The sequence below is a fragment of the Heptranchias perlo genome, chromosome 22, assembly GCF_035084215.1.
Source record: "Heptranchias perlo isolate sHepPer1 chromosome 22, sHepPer1.hap1, whole genome shotgun sequence".
NCBI lineage: Eukaryota > Metazoa > Chordata > Chondrichthyes > Hexanchiformes > Hexanchidae > Heptranchias > Heptranchias perlo.
Window position 1 is genome coordinate 5781189 of NC_090346.1, and position 22356 is coordinate 5803544.

At 44.6% G+C, this 22356-nt stretch overlaps 1 protein-coding gene across 3 annotated transcripts in view; it reads left to right on the forward strand.

Annotated features, from left to right (window-relative positions):
* chtf18 (CTF18, chromosome transmission fidelity factor 18 homolog (S. cerevisiae)) overlaps positions 1–22356 on the forward strand; it is a 97466-nt gene that overhangs the window by 73516 nt on the left and 1594 nt on the right. For all 3 annotated transcript variants that reach the window (XM_068002852.1, XM_068002853.1, XM_068002854.1), the window contains exons 19-21: positions 3649–3796; positions 10467–10583; positions 19847–19907. In XM_068002852.1, the coding sequence (XP_067858953.1) occupies positions 3649–3796; positions 10467–10583; positions 19847–19907 (326 nt within the window). The remainder of the gene's footprint in view (positions 1–3648; positions 3797–10466; positions 10584–19846; positions 19908–22356) is intronic.

Below are 22356 nucleotides of genomic sequence, written 5' to 3' on the forward strand. Positions count from 1 at the left end.
AGTGCTGGCCAGACGTGATTGTAACTTAATACTGGCCATAATGAACACTGGATTCTAAATTGATACTTCCCGGCAGCTCTAATGCTCGTCTGTTCTGCCACCAGCCCCACGCTCTGGTTTATTTTTCCAGTCACCATTTCTGGAAGATAGCCCTGCATTAACAGTAAGATCTTGCGTTAGTGCCTTTAATGTAATAAACTGTCCTGAGGGGATTCAAGTAGGAGAGAACGGACAGAGTGTTGATAGAAGAATTGGGAGAGTTGACCAAATGCTCCATTGAAAAGACAAGGCTTTTAAAGGTGGTGAGTCCAAAACTAGAGGTCATAAATATAAAAGAGTCGCTAATAAATCCAATGGGGAATTCAGGAGAAACTTCTTTACCCAAAGAGTGGTAAGAATGTGGAACTCTGGAGTAGTTGAAGCAAATAACATAGATGCATTTAAGGGGAAGCTAGATTAATACATGAGAGAGAAAGGAATAGAGGGTGTGTTGATAGGGTTAGATGAAGAGGGGTAGGAGGAAATTCGTGTGAAGCATAAACACCAGCATAGACCAGTTGGGCCGAATGGCCTGGTTCTGTGCTATAAATTCGATGCAAGAGAAGTAGCAACGTGAAGAGGTTAAGGAAGGGAGTTTTAGAGGATAGGATCGAGATGGCTCAAAACTCTGCCACTGAGTGTGGAATGTCTGGAAAGAGGAATGCACAGGAAGTCAGAGTGTAGGATCCCGTGACATGGGCTGGGACATAGGAGGAGGGTGGGGCAAGGCCTTAGGGGGATTTATGAACAGGGACAAAGATTTTGAATTCAGTGCATTAGGAGGCAGGAACCAATGGAGATCAATCAGCAAGCTGACTTTATGCTGGGGTGCAGTTACACAGGCATCAGATTCCCTCCAATATCATAGAATCATAGAATCTTATTGCACCGGAGGCCATTCGGCCCATCGTGCCTGTGCTGGCTCTTTGAAAGAGCTATCCAATTAGTCCCACTCCCCTGCAATTTTTTCCTTTTCAAGTATTTATCCAATTCCCTTTTGAAAGTTACTATTGAATCTGCTTCCACCGCCCTATCAGGCAGTGAATTCCAGATCAGAACAACTTGCTGCGTTTAAAAAAAAAAAATTCTCCTCATCTCCCCTCTGGTTCTTTTGCCAATTATCTTAAATCTGTGTCCTTTGGTTACCGACCCTCCTGCCAGTGGAAACAGTTTCTCTTTTATAAAGAGCACTTTATAAACCTTTTTTAAAAAAACTACCATTTTATAAGTGTGTGCCACTGTGGAAGGCAGGAATGTTTGTGAAATTAAGCAGTGATTAACTACACTCAGCGCACTGGGTAAGGATGAGGCAAATGCAGTCAGCCGCTTTTATAATGGTGCCTTTGGACGCCATACAAAAAGCCTGCTAGAGATGTGTGTGTACTTTTTAATGCATTCTACATTAGCAAGAAAGCCCTATGCAGGTTCTGTGTCAGGCAGTGAGAAGTTTGTGTGAGCAAACAGTCTTGAGCGTTGATGGGAAATTCTATTTTGTGGTGATCGAGATTTGAAATCTCCGCTCCATTTATCTCAGCCGAGCTAGCCTAGTTGGGGCTAGAAATGTAGGAACAGGCCATTCAACCCCTCGAGCCTGTGTTGCCATTCAGTTAGATCATGGCTGATTTGTATCATAACTCCATCTACCCGCCTTGGTTCTGTAACCCTTAATACCCTTGCATAACAAAAAACAATCAATCTCAGTTTTGAAATTTTCAATTGACCCCCAGCCTCAACAGCTTTCTGGGGGAGAGAGTTCCAGGTTTCCACTCCCCTTTGTGTGAAGAAGTGATTCCTGACATCACCCCTGAATGGCCCTGCACTCTAATTTTAAGGTTAAGCCCGTTGTTCTGGACTCCCCACCAGAGGAAATAACTCTATCTACACCTTTAATCATCTTAAACACCTCAATTAGATCACCCCTTAATCTCCAAACTCGCGTGTATTACAATTAATCTTTGTGCCCCTGGGCGAGGGAAGGAAAAAATAAACCAAGCTTTTTGAATGCTGTAGACCACAATTAAGGAGACCGACCTACTGATTCTCTGATCTCGCCTGTCTGTGGACACTGCTGGTAAATCCCAGGATTTTTCTCATTTTGCCTCTCTCTCTGATGAGGGACAGCATGTGACTGCTTTGGTGCTATGCCCATATTAACAGAGTCCACTATTAAAAATATAGCCCCTTTAGATTTTAGATGGTTTTCACTATTGCTCTGAATGTTTATCTCCGTAACTTGAGAGGAGGCACTCGCCAACTCTACAACCAGCCAAAAGAGAGAGGAGAAAAGGTTGGCAGAGATGACCACATAATTGCCACTTGGCTGTATCCTGAGACAGACACAGCTTGCTGCTTTTGACCGTCTATGTTATAAGCATGACCCCGTCTTTCGGATGAGACATTAAACCGAGGCCCCGTCTGCCCCCTCAATGATGTAAAAGATCCCATGGCACTTGAAGTAGAGCAGGGGAATTCTCCCTGGTGTCCTGGCCAACATTCACCCCTCAAGCAACACCTAAAAAACAGGTGATCTGGTCATTTACCTCATTGCTCTTTGTGGGACCTTGCTGTATGCAAATTGGTTGTTGTGTTTCCTGCATTACAACAGTGAATACACTTCAAAGGTACTTCATTGGCTGTAAAGTGTTTTGGGATGCCCTGAGGTTGTGAAAGGTGCTCTATAAATGCAAGTTCTTTCTTTCTCTGGTATTTGACTTGGAACCTAAAATTTAAAATCTAATTTTGTTAAAGAGCTTTTCTGACATTCTCTGAATAAAGTCAAAACTGTGCCCCAAAAGGGTTCAAGAAGGGCTGACAGGTAGAACTGACCCCTGTGTGAGCAATCTGGACCAGTACCATAGAAGTTACAGGCCTACAGGACACTGTGGCTGAGTTTGATTATGCTCGACCTACGACACTGAACTGATGGGCCAGTTAGACCGCACCTTCAACATTACACCATTATCACATCACATCGACTCACAAGGTGTAGGATAACTGTGGGATGGCGTCACACAGCTGAGGGCAGTTCCAATTTTTGGCAAGCGGTGCAAAGCCACCTTTAAAAGTGTTGACTGGAACTTTCCGTACCCTTCCTCTCCTCCCCCAGGGCCATGCACACAGCTTGCAACTTATCAGAAAATCTTTGGGGGCTTTGCCCGTGGTTTTCCGTCCATCGATATTAATTGTCAGATAACTGCAGACAGCGAACCCACGATGTTCTGATAAGATGCTCACTGCGTGCGAGGTCGCGTCAGTGGGTCTCGGGAAGCTGTAGCCATAAGTTTTAACCCAGTGTCAAACTAATAGCTGCAGAATAAATGCACCATTTAATGTCATTCAGTGATGCTGATCGGCTGACTTTTAATATTTCCAGTATCAATGGGAAGTCTAATTTCTTGACGTATTTTGTGCAACCCCACTGTTGTTGGGCTCAGTTTCATCCAACATAAAATGGGAGCCCAAACAATTGAGCCATAATAACAGATGATGCACAGAATGTACCTGTGACAAGATAAATAATTTGAACTGCCTCATTACACCAAGGGTTTTTCACTGCCTGTACTGACCATGGCATTAACTTGATCTCTCTTTCTTCCCCCCCACCCCCAGTAACTTGGAAGATGTTTGCCGGTTTCCTGACCTCCCTGCCCGGAGGCCGATGACCTACCAGGCCAAGCAGCTCATCGCCAGAGAGATTGAGCTGGAAAAGATGAGGCGCACGGAAGCCTTGCTAAACGCACGCAACACGGGCAAGAAGGTAAAAGGTGCTGAGAGTGCTGCTGCCAGCATGTCGAACGAGGGACCATAGTGTGAACTCCAGGCATAGAGGAGGACATCCCATTGTACAGATCGGCTTCACATAGAATTTACGGCACAGAAATAGGCCATTCGGCCCAACAGGTCCATGCCGGCGTTTATGCTCCCACCCATTTCATCTCACCCTATCAGGATATCCTTCTATTCCTTTCTCTCTCATGTACTTATCTAGCTTCCCCTTAAATGCATCGTGCTATTCACCTCAACTACTCCTTGTGATAGCGAGTTCTACATTCTAACCCCTCTCTAGACAAAGAAGTTTATATTAGATTTATTACTGACTATCTTGTATTTATGACCCCTAGTTTTGAACTCCCCCACAAGTGGAAGCATCTTCTCTACGCCTATCAAACCCCTTCATAACTTTAAAGACCTCTCTGATGTCAGTTGTATAATGATGTACTTGGGTTTAACTATTTTGCCGTGTAGAACACTGAACATTAAAAGAAAATTGAGCTTTATGTCTAATTTAAAGTATGGTTTCATACTGTCACAAGACCCAGACAGATTGATGCCACCAGACCAGGGCTGGGCTGCACTTTGCCCCATCCCTCTGGATAGATGACTGTTAAACGATGCCCTGCCTGAATTTAATTTCTGTATCTGTTCCATGTTAGCTGCCCCGGTGGGAAACCAGGGTGATAGCACCGATACAGAGAAAACTGGTTAGGCTCCCTGCTGCACGCAATAGAGAAAAGAAATCCATCTTTATTTCTCTTTCCCTCTCCTCGAGGTGTTGACTCCTGGCTGGGGTGCAGTTCCGTTGGTTCCCTCAGAAAACCCCAACTGGCCATCCTTTGCAAGCCTTGTGACATCAGGCTATTCAAACATGGGGGGCATCACAGTCGAACCCGGTCCAGTGTCCACACACAGGCATTTTCCAGCCAGGCTCACTTAATGGCAATCTGGTTTTTCCTCACAAGAAGCACTGATGCTCCTCAAACATCAATCACTTCCCCACCCCCTCCAGCTGAGATCCATTAACTTGGCACAGGCCAGGGATCAAGACATAAGAGATAGGAGCAGGAGTAGGCCATATGACCCCTCGAGCCTGCTCCGCCATTCAATCAGATCATGGCTGATCTTTGACCTCAACTCCACTTTCCTGCCCGATCCCCATATCCCTTGATTCCCTTAGTGTCCAAAAATCAATTGATCTCAGCCTTGAATATACTCAACGACTGAGCATCCACAGCCTCTGGGTAGAGAATTCCAAATATTCACAACCCTCTGAGTGAAGAAATTTTTCCTTATTGCAGTCCTAAATGGCCGACCCCTTATCCTGAGACTATGCCCTCTAGTTCTGGACTCTCCAGCCAGGGGAAACAGCCTCTCAGCATCTACCCTGTCAAACCCCTCTAACAATTTCATAATTGTCAATGAGATCACCTCTCGTTCTTCTAAACTCCAGAGAGTATAGGCCCATTCTCCTCAATCTCTCCTCATGGAACAACCCTCTCATCCCAGGATTCAATCCCAAGACTGGGATTTTCCGATCTCTGTGGCTCAGTACCACACTGAGCTCGCCCAGCTAGGCCACTGGCAGGTGTTTTATAATAGGCCCCATCAGATCTTCAGGTAACGAGTTTGTGGAGTGGAGTCATCTCCCTGGCAGCTGCAGTCTGTATCCCCAGACTTTGCCTCCTCTGCCTTGCTTTTTAAAGGATGGTCCAGTTACAGTTTTACACTTCTATTTCAATGGAGAGCCAGCGCATTCTGAGAGGCAGTGCAGCACTCAAGGGGTTAATAATCCCTGTTCTGTACATCTTTGTGTGGCTGTGTGTGGCAATTAAATCCCAGCAGCGTCTGGGATCAGCTGATGTGCCCTGCCCGTTTTGACTCTGCTTTGCACATCAGAAAATGCTTATCCAGCAACGTACGACCGGCTCGGGATACTGGTGTGATTAGTTTGTGCAGCACTAATCCTGTTCCCGGTAAATCCACAGCCGTCAGAATAAAAAGGCATTTGCATGATGTACCTTTTACAAACTTGGGGTTCTCAAGAAACCATAGAATTTACAGCACAGAATGATGATCGACCCAATTAGAGAGATTATGCTAGAACTGTAAAAAACATTAGTTAGGCCACAGCTTGAGGACTGCGTACAGTTCTGGTCACCATGTTACAGGAAAGATGTGATTGCGAGAGAGGGTACAGAGGAGATTTATGAGGATATTGCCAGGACTGGAGAATTTTAGCTATGATGAAAGATTGGATAGGCTGGAGTTGGTTTCTTTGGAACAGAGGAGGCTGAGGGAAGATTTAATTGAGGTGTATAAAATTATGAGGGGCCTAGATAAAATGGATAGGAAGGACCTATTTCCCTTAGCAGAGAGGTCAATAACCAGGGGGCATAGATTTAAAGTCATTGGTAGAAGGATTAGAGGGGAGCTGAGGAGAAGTTTTTCACCCAGAGGGTGGTGGGGATCTAGAACTCACTGCCTGAAAGAGTGGTAGAGGCAGAAACCCTCAACTCATTTAAAAAGTACCTGGATATGCACTTGAAGTGCTGTAACCTACAAGGCTATGGAGCAAGAGCTGGAAAGTGGGATTAGGCTGAATAGCTCTTTTTCGGCCGGCACAGGCACAATGGGCCGAATGGCCGCCTTCTGTGCTGTAAATTTCTATGATTCTATGCCCCATTGCTCGCTCTTCAACGACCTATCTCCAATTTCCCTGCTGTTTCCCCTTGTCCTACAATCATACAGCACAGAAGGAGGCCATTTGGCCCATTGGGCCTGTGTCCTTTTATATTCCTCCTTACCCAATACTTATCTAGTTTCCATTTCAATGATATTGTACTCAAAAGCCATCAGTGAGACTGTTAGTGAATGTATTTATAATGTAGAGTTATAGTTCTACACCATGCATGACATAGGTAATAAATGACTGGCACATTTAGGGATTTTGGCCATTTTGCCATAGTCTGATTTGGGCATGATTTATTTTAAAGTGTTACATTTTAAGTTAAAGTGAGTTCACAAAGATTTAAAATCCACTGTACAGCCAGAAGGATTGCTGTATATTCGAGCCAGATGGAGTGTGGCCTATTTTCCGATGAAACAATGAGAGTTGCTGAGGCTTTCCTGGGTCCCATCCCGGCTCATTATGTTGGGATAAGCCCTAAAGAGCAGGAGTTAAGTTTTAGGGAGCCTGCACTCGGGTAGAATAGCTGGTTTCATTGGCAGCACCAATGGCCAACCCTGGACAGGGAAGGGATTTTTAAGTTGTGCATTCACCACCTGCTCCACAAATAAGCGTATATTCATCGTCAGTTGGTAAGATCTTCGGAGAGAGGCAGGTGAGGCCTAAGCCAGTCTACCTTAAGAAGGGAGCTGACCAGATCCAGAGCTTATCTTGTTCTAATTCAGCGACAGGACCGACTATAAAAAAGTGTTACATGGACAGCGAACTGGTGCATTGTGGCATATTTTTATCACGAGGAGGGACCGAAGTTAAGTTGTATTAAAAATTGAGATTTGCTATAATTATTACTCTGTATGTTCACTTACCGACAGTAAGCTATAAGAACATAAGAAATAGGAGCAGGAGTAGGCCAATCGGCCCCTCGAGCCTGCTCCGCCATTCAATAAGATCATGGCTGATCTGATCCTAACCTCAAATCTAAATTCATGTCCAATTTCCTGCCCACTCCCCGTAACCCCTAATTCCCTTTACTTCTAGGAAACTGTCTATTTCTGTTTTAGATTTATTTGATGATGTAGCTTCCACAGCTTCCTGGGGCAGCAAATTCCACAGACCTACTACCCTCTGAGTGAAGAAGTTTCTCCTCATCTCAGTTTTGAAAGAGCAGCCCCTTATTCTAAGATTATGCCCCCTCGTTCTAGTTTCACCCATCCTTGGGAACATCCTTACCGCATCCACCCGATCAAGCCCCTTCACAATCTTATATGTTTCAATAAGATCGCCTCTCATTCTTCTGAACTCCAATGAGTAGAGTCCCAATCTACACAACCTCTCCTCATATGTCCGCCCCCTCATCCCCGGGATTAACCGAGTGAACCTTCTTTGTACTGCCTCGAGAGCAAGTATGTCTTTTCTTAAGTATGGAGACCAAAACTGTATGCAGTATTCCAGGTGCGGTCTCACCAATACCTTATATAACTGCAGCAATACCTCCCTGTTTTTATATTCTATCCCCCAGCAATAAAAGCCAACATTCCGTTGGCCTTCTTGATCACCTGCATACTAACTTTTTGAAGCTTAATGATCCATAATCTGGCCTTGTCTCGTCAAAGGGCTAATCAGGGAGATTGGAGAAGTGTAGGTGAGGACTACAATATCCAGTTCAGATATCAAGGGGGTCTTCTTACACCTCCACCCCCAATTATGCTATCGTAGCTCTAGACATTGGGCAGGGAAAGTAAACTCCTGACGTGAGGAACATGGATCGGCTGACAGGAGACTGGTGACGCTAACCCAAGAGAATATCTAAGGCACAAATTTGCAACCATGACCATAGAACTTATTTTTTTACCGCATGTAAAGATAAGGCTGAGGCAGTGGTTTAAAAGAGGGAGCGTCCCCATCTGTAACCCTGTTAGGAATCATATAGGAAGAATTCATTTTCTCTTTAATGCTGCTTTTATTATTTCTGTCTGTATCATAGCTTGGGGAGGGGAGAGTTGCGGGGGTTTGATGCTGATGATGGCGTCATGGGCACTGACTGGGAACCGTACCAAGCCAGCCAAAGTGTCCAGTTACCACCTGGCCAGTTAATCCAGGTTTTTGAAATTGCCATTTAGTTACAACAGACTCGATATCCTTTGGTTTATTAAATGCCATCACTTGATGTTCAATTCAGAACTTCTTTTAAAATTCTCAATTATACATTGCTGTGAATATCTACAGTTTAACACGGTGAATCGGATTCACTACAAAAAAAATAACTGACTGGCAATTTCAAAAACCCGGAACAGTCATAAACCAGCCAGTTGACAACAGGAGTGGGCTGAATTAACAGATGCGTTTGAAATGAAGCAATCCTGTATTAATGACTGTGTCAGTTGATGTTTAACATGAAAGGGGATCAATTAACAACTCCTCAAGCTGAGCTTCTAATGACGGTCTAAATTGATCCAAAAAAAGACTATGTATTGTCAATTATTTGTAACCTAAAAAGCTGTATTGATATCACGCCTTACTCAAAGTGCTTTCTTTATAACCTTGCGGTACATTGGAGGCAATTATGGAAGATTCTGTCATCTTCACTGCCCTGCCTGCCTAATCAAAGAGGCTGTGTGGGAGTTTAAGAGGGTAACGGTAATCAGAATAAATAGGAGATAAAGGTGGAACTTGGTGAATCCAAGTGTTGGCGCAGTTTATGTCCAGCAGAGAGATCTCTCTTTGGAGGAAATTAATTGACGTTGAAAATAAAATGGTGGTTTGTACATTCTTACATTGGCTTTATTTTTATTACACTTGGAAAAAAATATTTAAGTCGGCATTTATTTTGCTAACGTTGTGGAGCTCTAGGTTAATTGTCAGGTTGAGGGGCCACCTTCTTTGCAGCACATAATTCTTTCGTGACTTATGGCAGTTGTCTCCCAGGATGTGCTGTGTCTGATTAATGAAGCCTTTAGAGATCCATACCTAAAGCCACAAAGTGTGGATTCAGAGTTAGATGAGAGAAGGTGAAATGTAATTCCCTGAAGGATCCTTGTTTGTGTGATGTGGGAAAAACAAGTCCCGTCAATTAGCCACCAATTGTCACCATGATAAAGTATACACATATACCACAGGGTAAACAATTCCAGCTAAACATTGAGACGATCGAAGCATTTATCTTCAGCCCCAACCACAAACTCTGCTCCCTCGACACTGATTCCTTCCCCCTCCCTGGCTACTGTTCATACCTAAGCACCCTGTTCGATCCTGACCTGAGTTTAGAAACCTAATATCCTCTCCATTACACAGATCACTGAACTCTAACACCACCCGCCCTCCACCCTTACCGAGCCAATCTGCCACTCGAGTACTTCAATGGTCTCCCTGCCAACCTCCCAGCCTCCACTCTTCAGACTTCAGCTCATCCAAAACTGCTGTTTGTGCCCTATCCCTTTCCCCTAGTGCCTCAAATTTTAAATTCTCATCCTTGTATTTCAGTCCCTTTGAGGCCTCTTCCCTCTCTTTCTGTAACCTCCTCCAGCCCCACAGCTCCCCTGACTCCAGCCTCCTGTGTGTCCCCCTCCCTTGCTCTACCATTAGCGGCCTGTTTTCAATCGCTTAGAGCTCGCTCTCTGGAACTCCCTCCGTCTCTCCACTTCCCTCTCCTCCTTAACACCCAATTGCTTGACCAAATGGTCACCACTCCTGATCTCAAATGTTCAGCTAGATGTCCAGTTTTCCCGTGCCTCTATGAAGTACCTTGGGATGTTTTTCTATATTAAAGACACTAAATAAATGCATGTTTTTCATTATTGTTAAACCTTCAGCCACCACATTCATGAGCTTGCCGCCTTTAGTCGTTCCTCTCGGTCCTGTTAATTTTTGAACGCTACAGAACTGGGAAAGGCTGTGGGGGGGCGGGGGGAGCGGAGTTCTGAAAATGTTACTTCGTCCTAAGATTTTTTTTATTTTCTGTTTACAGGAAGCCGTGGAAGTCAAAAATAAACCGAGTGAAAGCATCAAAAGCTCGAAACCATGTGTGAAAAACCATGAGCAAAGGCTGGAAAATGTTCTCAAGTCTGTTATCGTGGAAGAAAGGGTAAGGCCTATCAATAGTAATTCAGAGGTGGATAACATCATAAGCGTTAAACCTTAAATATTAAATCATAACCTCCTCCAGCACCACAACTCTCCGAGGTCTCTGCACTCCTCCAATTCTGGTCTCTTGCGTATCCCCGATTTCTTTTGCTCCACCGTTGCCTTCAGCTGCCTAGGCCCTAAGTTCTGGAATTCGCTCTCTAAACCTCGCTACCTCTCTCTCCTCTTTAAGATGGTTCTTAAAACCTGTCTCTTTGACCAAGCATTTGGTCACCGTTCTTAGCCCTGCAGATCTCCGTGTGTGGCTCGGTGTCAAATTTTGTTTGACATTGACCACGCAAAGCACCTTGGGACGTTTTACGATGTTAAAGGCGCTATATAAACGCAAGTTGTTCTTGTTAGAAGGACGTTCTGTATTTTTTAAACTTGCTTCCTTTACCTGGGGACGCTGGTCAGTTGGTCACCACCACAGGGCTGCTTCTGCCAGAAGATCTTCTTGCAGCAAGCCGTGGTGGGCAGGCGTGTGGCTGCGGTACCCGGCACACACAAACACATCACCTCCTGACTTGGAAGCCAAGCTCAGAGTAGAAGTCATCAAACCCCCTGAGTTGTGCAGCATTTTCTTATGGGTCGAAGAACCCACAGCACACCCTCACCAGAGGACCTATCGGGAGCAGCACCCTTGGTCAACTTGATCTGTCATCGCTGAGTGAGATTTAGCCCGTGAGTGAGCCAAACACACCGTTCTTAGCCCTGCAGATCTCTTGACTTTTTTTGCAGGTGGGGCCACTGCTACCAGCACCTGTGAACAGGCACAAGGGAGGGGGTGAGATGCAATGAGCGTTGGCATATGCCCTTTATTTCCAGGACGTGTCCTGTTTTCCCCAGAGGCACTGTGATCACTTACAGACTACTCTTTTTAATGAGTAGAAAGTCAGCCTACGTATCGCTGGATTTAAAATGTGGTCAGAATAAAGTCAAACAAGACAGGTGGTGTCTCGCTGTCACTGACAGACCAGGCCCACCCAGTGAGGGTGAAATCAGACTAGAGCGGTAATGCAAAACTGGCGATAGTGAATTGGTCACTCTGCCTGATTTGCCTGATTTTCTTTTCCACTGAAGTCAAAGGAAAAAGCAAAATGAGTGCAGTGTAAAACGGGCTGCCGATTTGCTATCGCCCGAGATGTATTTCACCCCTGATAACTCCCAGGCGAAATTCTCTGTCTCCTCTTCGTCATACAGAGCAGGAAGCTCCAGGGCTTGGCCTGAGTTAGCTGATCTCAGTCTGGGCAGTGGTTTTTTTTTTATTCGTTCATTGAGTGTGGGCGTCGCTGGAGAGGCCAGCATTTCTTGCCCATCCCTAATTGCCCTTGAGAAGGTGGTGGTGAGCCGTCTTGAACCGCAGTAGTTGACCACAGTATCCCTGGGTTATGAAAAGTAAAATTAGCCACGTTCACTTGTACAGTGATCTGTAATGGAACTCCGTTTGTGTAGGCACTGTCAGGGTGGATGGTTGAGTTTGCCTGTGTTATTCACAGTCAGGTAAGGCTCACACATGAATAAGTCCCACTTAGGTGAGATACCAAGGGCAACCATCACTCATGGGAGCTTGCCCTAGTGAGCGAATCAGGGGCATTGGGAGAGGAGTGGGAGGGGTGATAATTAGAAACAATCACGCCAGCACTAGCAGTGTTATCATCCTCTTTTGGCACTGGTGTAGTGAAATCTTCGCACAGCACCAAACATGCCCTGTAAGGACAGCACCTAATGCAGCTTGTCCTGACTGGGAGTTGTTCCTGTGTGTAACTTCTGTTACAAATTTTAAAAAAACAAGTTAACAGGTTTGCTTGGCAATGGAAAATGAGGGTTATGCAGTCACCACAGGAACTTTATCACCTCTTTGGAGATTTCGTGACTCCTTATTGAGGTCACACAATTACCTCATGAGGTAATTGCATGCGACCGAATCTGATCCAATGGGAATGACCGTCTTCCTCGTGGCTCATAATCTCAAGGAAAAGAACAGCCGCAGGACTATTAATGTGCGTTTGACGTAGCTTACAGAGGAAGGCTGACTTAGCTCCGGAGGGCTGAAAGCTGACTGCCAACTGGTTCTAGCACTGCCAGAACCAAGTGCTCTTGAGGCAGCTGGAGGAGAACGTTGCCAGGTGACAAGCAACTGCTGCCCTCCGACCGAACAGCGAGAGGTGACAAAGACATACATCTGGAAAGCATGCGGAACAAAGGACAGTCCTGGCACGGCCGATGAGAACGGCCGGGGCCTGATCAATGGTAGCAGCTGTAGGCAGAACACCTGGGTTTGTCCCATACCTCCCTTGCAGTGAGCATTTGTAAAATCTTCCTGTGGTCTAACCTCAGCACCAGACTGGATAATGTCACCATGGAAACAACGGCCTCATTAATGAAGAGTAGGTGTTTGCATATTTGCGTGGGTCAATAATTATATTCCTGTCGCTCCAATTAAAGCAAGAGGATTGATTTTATTGCTCACCCAGGCCTGGCCAGTCCATCCAGTGCTTACCCCCCCTTTCCTCTAATGGTGACCAACGAGCCTTATGCTGAACACATGGACATGGGCACAACTACTGTTGGTGGGGGGGATGAGAATACGCATACACTTTTTTGGCATGGGTTATGTCCCCTTATACTCTGTCCCTCCGGAGTTGGACCTCATGTGTTCCCCCCACTCTTTATACGTGGTTACGCCTCTACAAATGAGATCATTTTCAGAAAAGTGTAACTTGCTGTGTGTCCTTGAGGAGTCTGGACCTCAATCTGGCCGCTGCAGATATAGTTTGAAGCCTCCAATTCTTTTGTAGCTCTCTTGTTTGTCTTTAAATTGGAAATTTGAATCCCCCTCAGCAGTGGCAGGCCCCAAACTATTGCCTTCTGATCTTGCTCGTCTGCGTGCTTGTCTGAAACCTCTCCCATGTGATGGTGTCTTGGTGCAACCCTCAAGCTAGGGTCCTCTTCTCAGTCGGCAGTCATTGTTTTTATAAAAACAGCCACTACTTTTCCATTGTTGAACATCTGCCCTTAAATTACAAAGTCATAGTTCAACACAAACCTCTTTAATTAGGGCGAGTGTTTGGTGAGAATGTGTTCAAAGCCTAAGATACAAATCTCACCCAAAGGTTTTTGGTAATGTGAAGCCCTTGACTGAATTTGAATGACTCCTTTAAGAGAAATGTGGTTACCTGCACATCAACCTGTCCATTACATTCTAAAACTGTACTATTCTCTCTCTGTGTTTCCCCCCTCCATTATATGTACATCAGATCTTTTGCATAAGATGAATGATCACTTGATATTCCCCAAAACTCCTGTAGGACTTCCCTCTCGCCCATTACCCTAATTTTCTTCTCTCCTCTCCAGAAGACGCTGACTCATACTGGGGTTTGACTCCATGAACCAGACAGCCCTCCTATACCTCACCTAAGTGGTGATTCTTTGTGTCTTAAGCATAGACACCAAGTGTTGGCATGCTATTCGACCTGGGGGTGGCATTGCAGCTGAGCCTGATGCTGTTCTTAACTTATAATTCAGGCACATTCACTTTCCAGCAGAGGTCATTAAATATCAATCGAGAATCGAAATCCTGATTCCCTGATTTATTTATTCATTTTCTTTTTCTTTCTTCCTTCCTTCCTTCCTCGCTTCCTTCCTCACTCCCTCTCCCTGTCTCCCTCCCTCTCTCTCCCTCTCCCACACTGTGCCCTGTTGCCACATACAGATCTCACAGTAAGCTGTCGGTGGTCCCGTGGCTTTGGGCATCCAGAAGTCACTGGGACAGTTACGGAAACATAGGCCTCTGTGCACAGCAAGTAGTTCGTGACTTTTCCGATGCAAGGAAGTAAATTGTAAAGATAAAAAACGAAAAACTGTGAATGCAGCAGATCTTAACTAAAGACAGGAAATGAAAATGGTCATTTCTCCTTCAGCTGCTGACTGACCTACTGTTCATTTCAAGCATTTTCTTTTTCAAGTGAACCACCTGTTATCTAGTGGACAGTAATCTGTCGTGACCTAAAAACTACAATTGATTTACCCCTTTAAGAAAGAAAAGAAGGACTTGCATCTATATTGTACCTATCACCCCTCCTGGATACGTCCGCAAACATTATACACATTGAACTGCTTTGAAATTCAGTGACTGTTGTTATGTAGGCAGACGCGTCAGCCATTTTGTGCACAGGGAGATCCCACAGACAGCTGTATGATGAATGATCGGTTGATATTTTTTTTATGGTGTGGTTTGAGGGCAGAATGTTGGCCAGGACCCTCAGAGAGGAGTAGGGAGAACCCCCTACTTTTCTTTGAATATTGCCATGGGATCTTTCATGTCTACCTGAACACCAGACTGAGCCTCAATTTGTACGTCGATCGGAAGGACAGGACCTCCAACAATGCAGCACTCCCCCAATACTGCACTGGAGTGTCGGCCTAGATCATGTGCACAATTTCCCCCCTCCCCCTTTAAGAGGGCCTCGCTTATTTGCTGCCCACAGCTCATTTCTGGCAATGCAGAAGGAGGATATTTTGATACAAAATGTTTCCCATCTCATTAAAAAATGCTGTTGACTTCACAGCTCACAGGCTGAGGGTGTAGAACAGCAGTACATGAGTCAGTTATTACAGGATAGGATATTTGTTGGCAGGTTGGGGAACTCACTACTTTAATAGCCTCATATTTACAAAACCAGCAGCTGTGTTTTGTGTCCTATTCAATTATTCTTGTGACTTGCACTGTGCCTGTGCTGGGTGCAGCCCTGTAAACATCCACAAGTGTCCATTTAAATCAATGGGATTTGGGCTGGTCATAGAGAGTGACCACTTTTAAACTGCAGAACTTGAGTATATCGGAATAAGTCTGAAACAGTTCCAAAAGTGATTTTTTTAATCCATTCTCAGGATGTGGGCACTTATTGTCCATCCCTAGTTGCCCTGAGAAGATGGTGATGGGCCTTACATTGAATTACACAGAATGTACAGCACAGAAGCAGGCCATTCGGCCCAACAGGCCCATACCAGTGTTTATGCTCCACAGGAGCCTCCTCTCTCCCTACTTCATCTAACCCTATCGGCATAGCTGCCTTCTTGAACCATTGCAGTCCCTGTTTGATACAACTGACTGGCCACTTCAGAGGGCAATTAAGAGTCAACCCCTTTGGTGTGGGACTGGAGTCACACATGGGTCAGACCTGGTAAAGACAGCAGGTTTCCTTCCCTAAAGGTCATTAATGAAGCAGTTGAGATTTTACGACAATCCGACATCTTCATGGTCACTTTTATAATAATATCCTTGTCCAGTTGAAATTCAAATAGAGCCTGTAATTTCTATTAAAGCCTAATGGAGGCAGTCTGAGTGGAGGCACCTGACTACTGGAGATGGTCAGACTCTGGGGTGAATCACATTAATGTGGTCTCTTAAACTACTGGTTTGATTTATTTTTTGGTTATCGGCTTGTCATCACATCAGCATCAATATTGCTCACTTGTACTAACTCATTTTGTTAGATTTATTTTTGAATGAAATTGTAATTTTATTTCAGTTCTAAACATGTTTATTTTTATAATATTTTGCTAAACTCTGTTAATTTAAACAAAATAGAATTGGGAAGTTACAGTGAAAGGGATACTCTGAATAAGTAACTGCACTTGCCCCTGATTTTCATTCAAAAACGTAACATTCGGATCTTCCTTCAGTTTTCACCCAGATTTACTAAAAACCTTAAATTACTTAGAGAGCTCAAAGGCAAACATCAATGATAATCCCGTCTGGGAAAATTGAACCTCACTGATAATCCCATCTGGGAAAATTGAACCCCAATGATAATCCCATCTGGGAAAATTGAACCCCAATGATAATCCCATCTGGGAAAATTGAACCCCAATGATAATCCCGTCTGGGAAAATTGAACCTCACTGAAGTCTGATTTTTTGAGTCAGATGATGAGCCTGACAGTACAGGGTCTCTGCTGAGGGTCTTTAGATCTTGTTCTGCTACAGCATGGAGCGGCTCTTGAGTTAAAGCATATTCCTGAAACATATTCTGGGATGTTAGTTAGCTAACTGACGTATGTGTTGCCTGAAAAAAAAACTAATTGCAACAAGCTGGAACTTGCTGAGCAGGATATCAACATGTTGGTGTGAAGGGCCCTGGATGTGAGTTCACCCAGGAGGCTGTCCCACGGAGGGATCGTTGAATGTATCCGCTGATTTAAAGTCAAGGACGAGAAGCTTTTCTCTCTCTCTCTCTCTCTCTTTCCAATTTTTTTTTATCTCCCTGTGTGTAAGAAATTCTCCCCAGCATATAAATGTTTTATATTTACTCTTCTCTCATTAATTGTTTCAGTAATCACTGCAATTTTAGAACAGTCCATTTAGTACAGGCCCACTTCGCATACAGTGAATTTTGCGCACAGCAAGGTCCCACAAAACGCGATTGGACGTTTGTGTTGGATTTTTTTTAATTGTTCTCGGGATGTGGGTGACACTGGAAAGACTGGCATTTATTGCCCACCCCTAGTTGCCCTGAGAGGGTGGTGGTGAACTGCCTTCTTGAACTGCAAGCAACTGTTTGTACAACTGAGTGGCTTGCTAGGCCGTTTCAAAGGGCATTTAGAGTCAATGATATAGTGTGGACTGGAGTCACGTGTTAACCAGAACAGGAAGGGCTGTCAGATTCTCCCTGAAGGATATTAATGACCCAGTTGTGTTTTTACGATGGTCCTGCAGTTTTCATGGTTACTTTTTTCTGGTGCTAGCCCACATGGATGACCAGGTTTATTGTGTTCAGTTTCCATGGTGAGACCCCTGGGTTGCGAATAGGACACTGTGAGACCTTCCTGTTCTTCGAATAATGCCATGGGATCTATCTGAACCACAGGAACAATCTGATGTCGTACAATCTGAGTCTGTGTGACTGAGCTTCCAGCACACATCCCAGCCTCCCCAACATCTCCCAACTCCATCCTTAGCTCATCCTCACTACTGCTAAAACCCTCATCAATGTGTTTGTACCTCAGGGCTCAAATATTTCTACATATCCCTTACCTGCCCTCTGAATTCAATTCTACATAAGCTAGAACTTGTTCAGAACTCTGCTTCCCATACTCTATCTCACACGAAGTCCCAGTCCCCTATTGCCCCTGTCCTCACAGGCCTCCAATGGTTCCCTGTCACCCAAATCACTGAATTAAAAATCCTTGTTTTCATCAACATAACCCTTATGGCCTCACTCCTCCCACCTCTGAAAACTCCTCCAGCCCCACGCACCATTGCACATCCTCTGCTCCTCAGACTGGCCTCCTCTGCGTTTTCCCCCCTCCCCCCACTCCCATTCACCATCTTGGTCACAGATCCTTCATCTACCTTGGCACTACCCTCCGGAACTACCTCTCCAAATCTTTCCATCTCCCTACCTCTTCCCCTCCTTCAAAAGCCTGCTTAAAACCCTGCATTTGGTCACCTCCCTTAACCTCTCCCGTCACTGATCGGTGTCTGGTTTTACTTCTTTGGAACATTTTATTACATTAAAGGTGTTTAAAAAATGCAAGTTAGTGTAATGCTGTTTTGTTTTAAGAAAATGGCTCCATTTCGCGCTCTCGCACACAAGGTGAGGTGACATTAGAACCCTTCATTAATATTTTTCATTTTCTTCCCTTTTCTCAGTACAAGATATTAATATAAAACAAGAGCATTCATACACTGGTGATAATGGTACTGGCTAGAGAGAGCACAGTGCCACAAACAGCTGTATCCTACATGGCCAAAGGTCATGTTGTGATGTGTGATGCTGTATCGTGTTGTGATGTGATCTGCGATGCTGTTATGTTATGATCTGCGATGCTGTTATGTTATGATCTGCGATGCTGTGTTATGTGCCTAGGACGAGAAAAGGCCGTTAGGCACTCATCCTATTTTTGCTGCACTTGTCTCCATGTTCCTACTCTTCCTTCCACCCCCACCTCTTGGGAGAGGCTAGTGAAAACAGACCTGTAGCCAATACAAGAATCCTTTGTCAAAAATTCCTCTCCAACCCCTCAAAGGTGATCAGGCAAGACCCTAGAGGCCACAAGCCAGTTAGTTATTACTCTGGATAATTTGTCTGCTGTGATCACATTGTTTAACACCATCCTGAAGGACTGCATGAAGTCAGTCCTCATCACCTCCTCCGATAACCCCATGAGATAAATAAAACTTCCAAACATCATCTCAATTTAAACGGGTGGCTCCTACTTCTATCTGGCACCATCACCTCTCATAATCTGTCTACTTGTATGTTATCAATGCCCTTATTACTGTTAAATACCTGTCTTAAATTGCCACTCACTCTACACCCTTCCAGTGAAGGTTAAACACGGAGTTGCTTATGCCTGCGGTACTGTTTCAGTTAGGCAAGTGAGACAGCTGAGCTTCCGTGCAACGTACACAAAGTCATCTTCAGCAATGCGTTTTGTGTTCTGACAAAGGAAAGTGGCATGGGATAGATTCTGTTTTACCCAACAAAGATGATTTTCTCTTTCTGATGTTGATTAAAGTGGTTGAGTTCCCGCTGTGTTGCATTGCCTGACATTGTCGCTATTGGTAAAGGGAAATGGAGCACAGTGTCCAAATAATGAGTGCAATTTTTGAGGTCTGATGAGGAACTCGTGCAACTGATAGACCAGGGAAATAACTATAGGCAAATGCGTACAGCCAAATGGCACAAATGTTCGCAGCCAAATATGTTTGTGCTGCACATTTAATATTAGCTATTTTACTGATACCAGACATAAGAACATAAGAACATAAGAAATTGGAGCAGGAGTAGGCCAATCGGCCCCTCGAGCCTGCTCCGCCATTCAATAAGATCATGGCTGATCTGATCCCAACCACAAATCTAAAGAACACAAGAAGTCGGAGCAGGACCCGGCCACATAGCCCCTGGGCCCTCTCCGCCACCCACAGGGCATTGACCGATCCGAACTCAGCTTCATGTCCAATTTCCTGCCCGCTCCCCATAACCCCTAATTCCCTTTACTTCTAGGAAACTGTCTATTTCTGTTTTAAATTTATCTAATGATGTAGCTTCCACAGCTTCCTGGGGCAGCAAATTCCACAGACCGACCACCCTCTGAGTGAAGAAGTTTCTCCTCATCTCAGTTTTGAGATGAGGAGAAACTTCTTTTAATTTGAATTTTTGTATCTTTGTTGACTCAAATTTATCTAAACAGATTTTTTTTTTCTTTTAATTTTCAGCCAGAAGTAGACTTCTTTGGACGGCAAGTGGTCAAAAAGAATATTGTGTCAACCTCAACAGGTATTTACTGTCTCTCCCTCACGTACAGCAGCCCAGGGCCTTCACATCTCTCTCTCTCTCTCTCTCTCCCCTGCCATTTGATGGAACACCACCTTGCTGTACAGTTGCCAACCCTCCAGGATTGTCCTGGAGTCCCCAGAAGTTAAAGTTTAATCTCCTGGATGCTGCTACGAGCAACCTGGGAGGAAAATCATAGGGTCGTCAAAAAGAATTGTGTGTTTTCTTAATTTTCTTTGAACGCTTTCAGTTTATTGGTTATAAAAATATTGGTGAGGGGGGGGGAAAAAGGCTGTTTGACCGGGTGGGGCTGTTGAAAGCAGGAGGTCCTCCAGGTATGCATTCAACCAGAGTTGGCAACCTTACCTTGCTGGCTTGTTCCCTCATCCATGGTGAACTCACTGTGTAAGGAAATTGGAAGCAGGAGTCTGTTTCCTGGCATTGGACATTGAGGTGTATGGTACAGTAGCTCTCTACATTGTACCCATTTCACTATCTGGCTGCTGCTGCATTGGTCCCACCTCACCTGGTTGCCATTTTGACTGCAACCCATAGGAAGTGACCTAAAAAATCGCTTTAAAATAATGGAGGAAGTAGTTCATAGAATCATACTGCACAGAAAGAGGCCATTCGGCCCATTGTGCCTGTGCCAGCTCTTTGAAAGAGCTATCCAATTAGTCCCACTTACCTGCTCTTTCCCCATAGCCCTGCAAATTTTTCCTTTTCAAGTATATATCCAATTCCCTTTTCGAAGTTATTATTAAATCTGTTTCCACCGCCCTATCAGGCAGTGAATTCCAGATCATAACAACTTGCTGCGTAAAAAAAATGTATCCTCGTCTCCCCTCTGGTTCTTTTGCCAATTATCTTAAATCTGTGTCCTCTGGTTACCGACCCTCCAGGCAGTGGAAACAGTTTCTCCTTACTTGCTGTACCAAAACCCTTCATAATTTTGAACACGTCTATTAAATCTAGTTCTTTTGTTTTAGAAACAAAATATACTCACCTCTGTTAGTAGAACGAATGGCAGCCTGACTGGAAATTCAGCAGCAGGCCAATTGGAACTTTTCGACCTCTGGTGGGAAATGTCAACCTTGTGTCTCCAGCCTGCCTCCGTGTTGCGCATTGGCTTTGATCAGCGGAGATAATTTTGGTCAGGGACTAGTAATAATTCAGTAACTGGTGTTCAGAGCAGCACATTTCTTCCACCATCTCACTGTTTCCATGGTGATATTTTTTTTTCTCCCTATCAGAGTGAAGCCTCTCTAATAATCTGTGAGATGGATTGCTCTGTAGATGGGTAGCTTCCTAACACAAGGTTACATTGGGACTACTTAATGCATTTTCAGAGCTGCTGTTAAGTATGGTGTTGGCTGGGTGGACTTTCCAAATAAGTTTCCTCGTATATTATTCATACATTGCCACCAAGGAATATCATTTGCTTTGAGTACCCAAAGAAAGCAGTCCTATGCCGCTGCTTGTCTGGCTGTCCTGGGGGCATTTTGTTCCTGCTTCTCTATCTGGATAAGCAACACCCCTTTCGGGAAAAATGGTTATTGATCGTTTTTTTTCCTCTAATCTCCACAAAAGACCAACCTTGTGTTTTACAGGGAGGTCTGGAGAGGAGACTGTTACTTTGCTGAATGTTCCTCCTGCGCTCCAGATATGGTGTCCAAGACACTCTGTCTTCACTGCGTCCTCACTGAAATCAAAACTCCCAATTTGCTCATTCCCAGAGCCTGAAAACTGGAACTCCATCCTCCCCCACCACCATCTTCTGCAAACGAGCTACAGTCATTTAAAATCCAAGCTTGGCATCTCCCATCCTCTGCTCAATGATTCTTCAAGTCATTCAACCATTATAAGGCTCTACTTTGGCCCTTCATCTAGGTTTCTCAATATTAAAAAAGAGCACCACTTTGCCATATTTTCACATAGTGCCAATTGGAGCGTTTTATGATGTGGCCCAGTAGGAATAGGTTAAGACTGTCTGAACTCATTTTTGTAGCACTCTTACAACTGACAAATTGTATAGACCTGGGATTTTATCTGGTTTATCACCTCTCCCAGGAGATTATGTGGCTTGCAGGTGGGGTGGGAAGGGGAGGGTGTATATTGTGATGCACACTGCATTGCAGTTGTGTGGGACACACTGGATGGACCAGAGGGTCTTTTTCTGCCCACCATTGTTTGAATGTGCATCAATCAGTCTTGGCTGAAGATCTGAGGGCTGAAAAGCCAGCGTCTAACCTTTTTTCCCATCCATGCCGCCTTTCCATCTTAAAATCAGAGCAATCTTGGCTATGCCATCATTACAGCTTCTAGGTTGTGCCAATTTTGTGCTATACATCTGTGCTTAATAGGACTGGGGTTGAGACTGCCTAAACTCGTTTTTCAGTCACCCGTGCAATCAGTAGAATAAGACGACTTTCAACCCATTAGTCTCTACTGG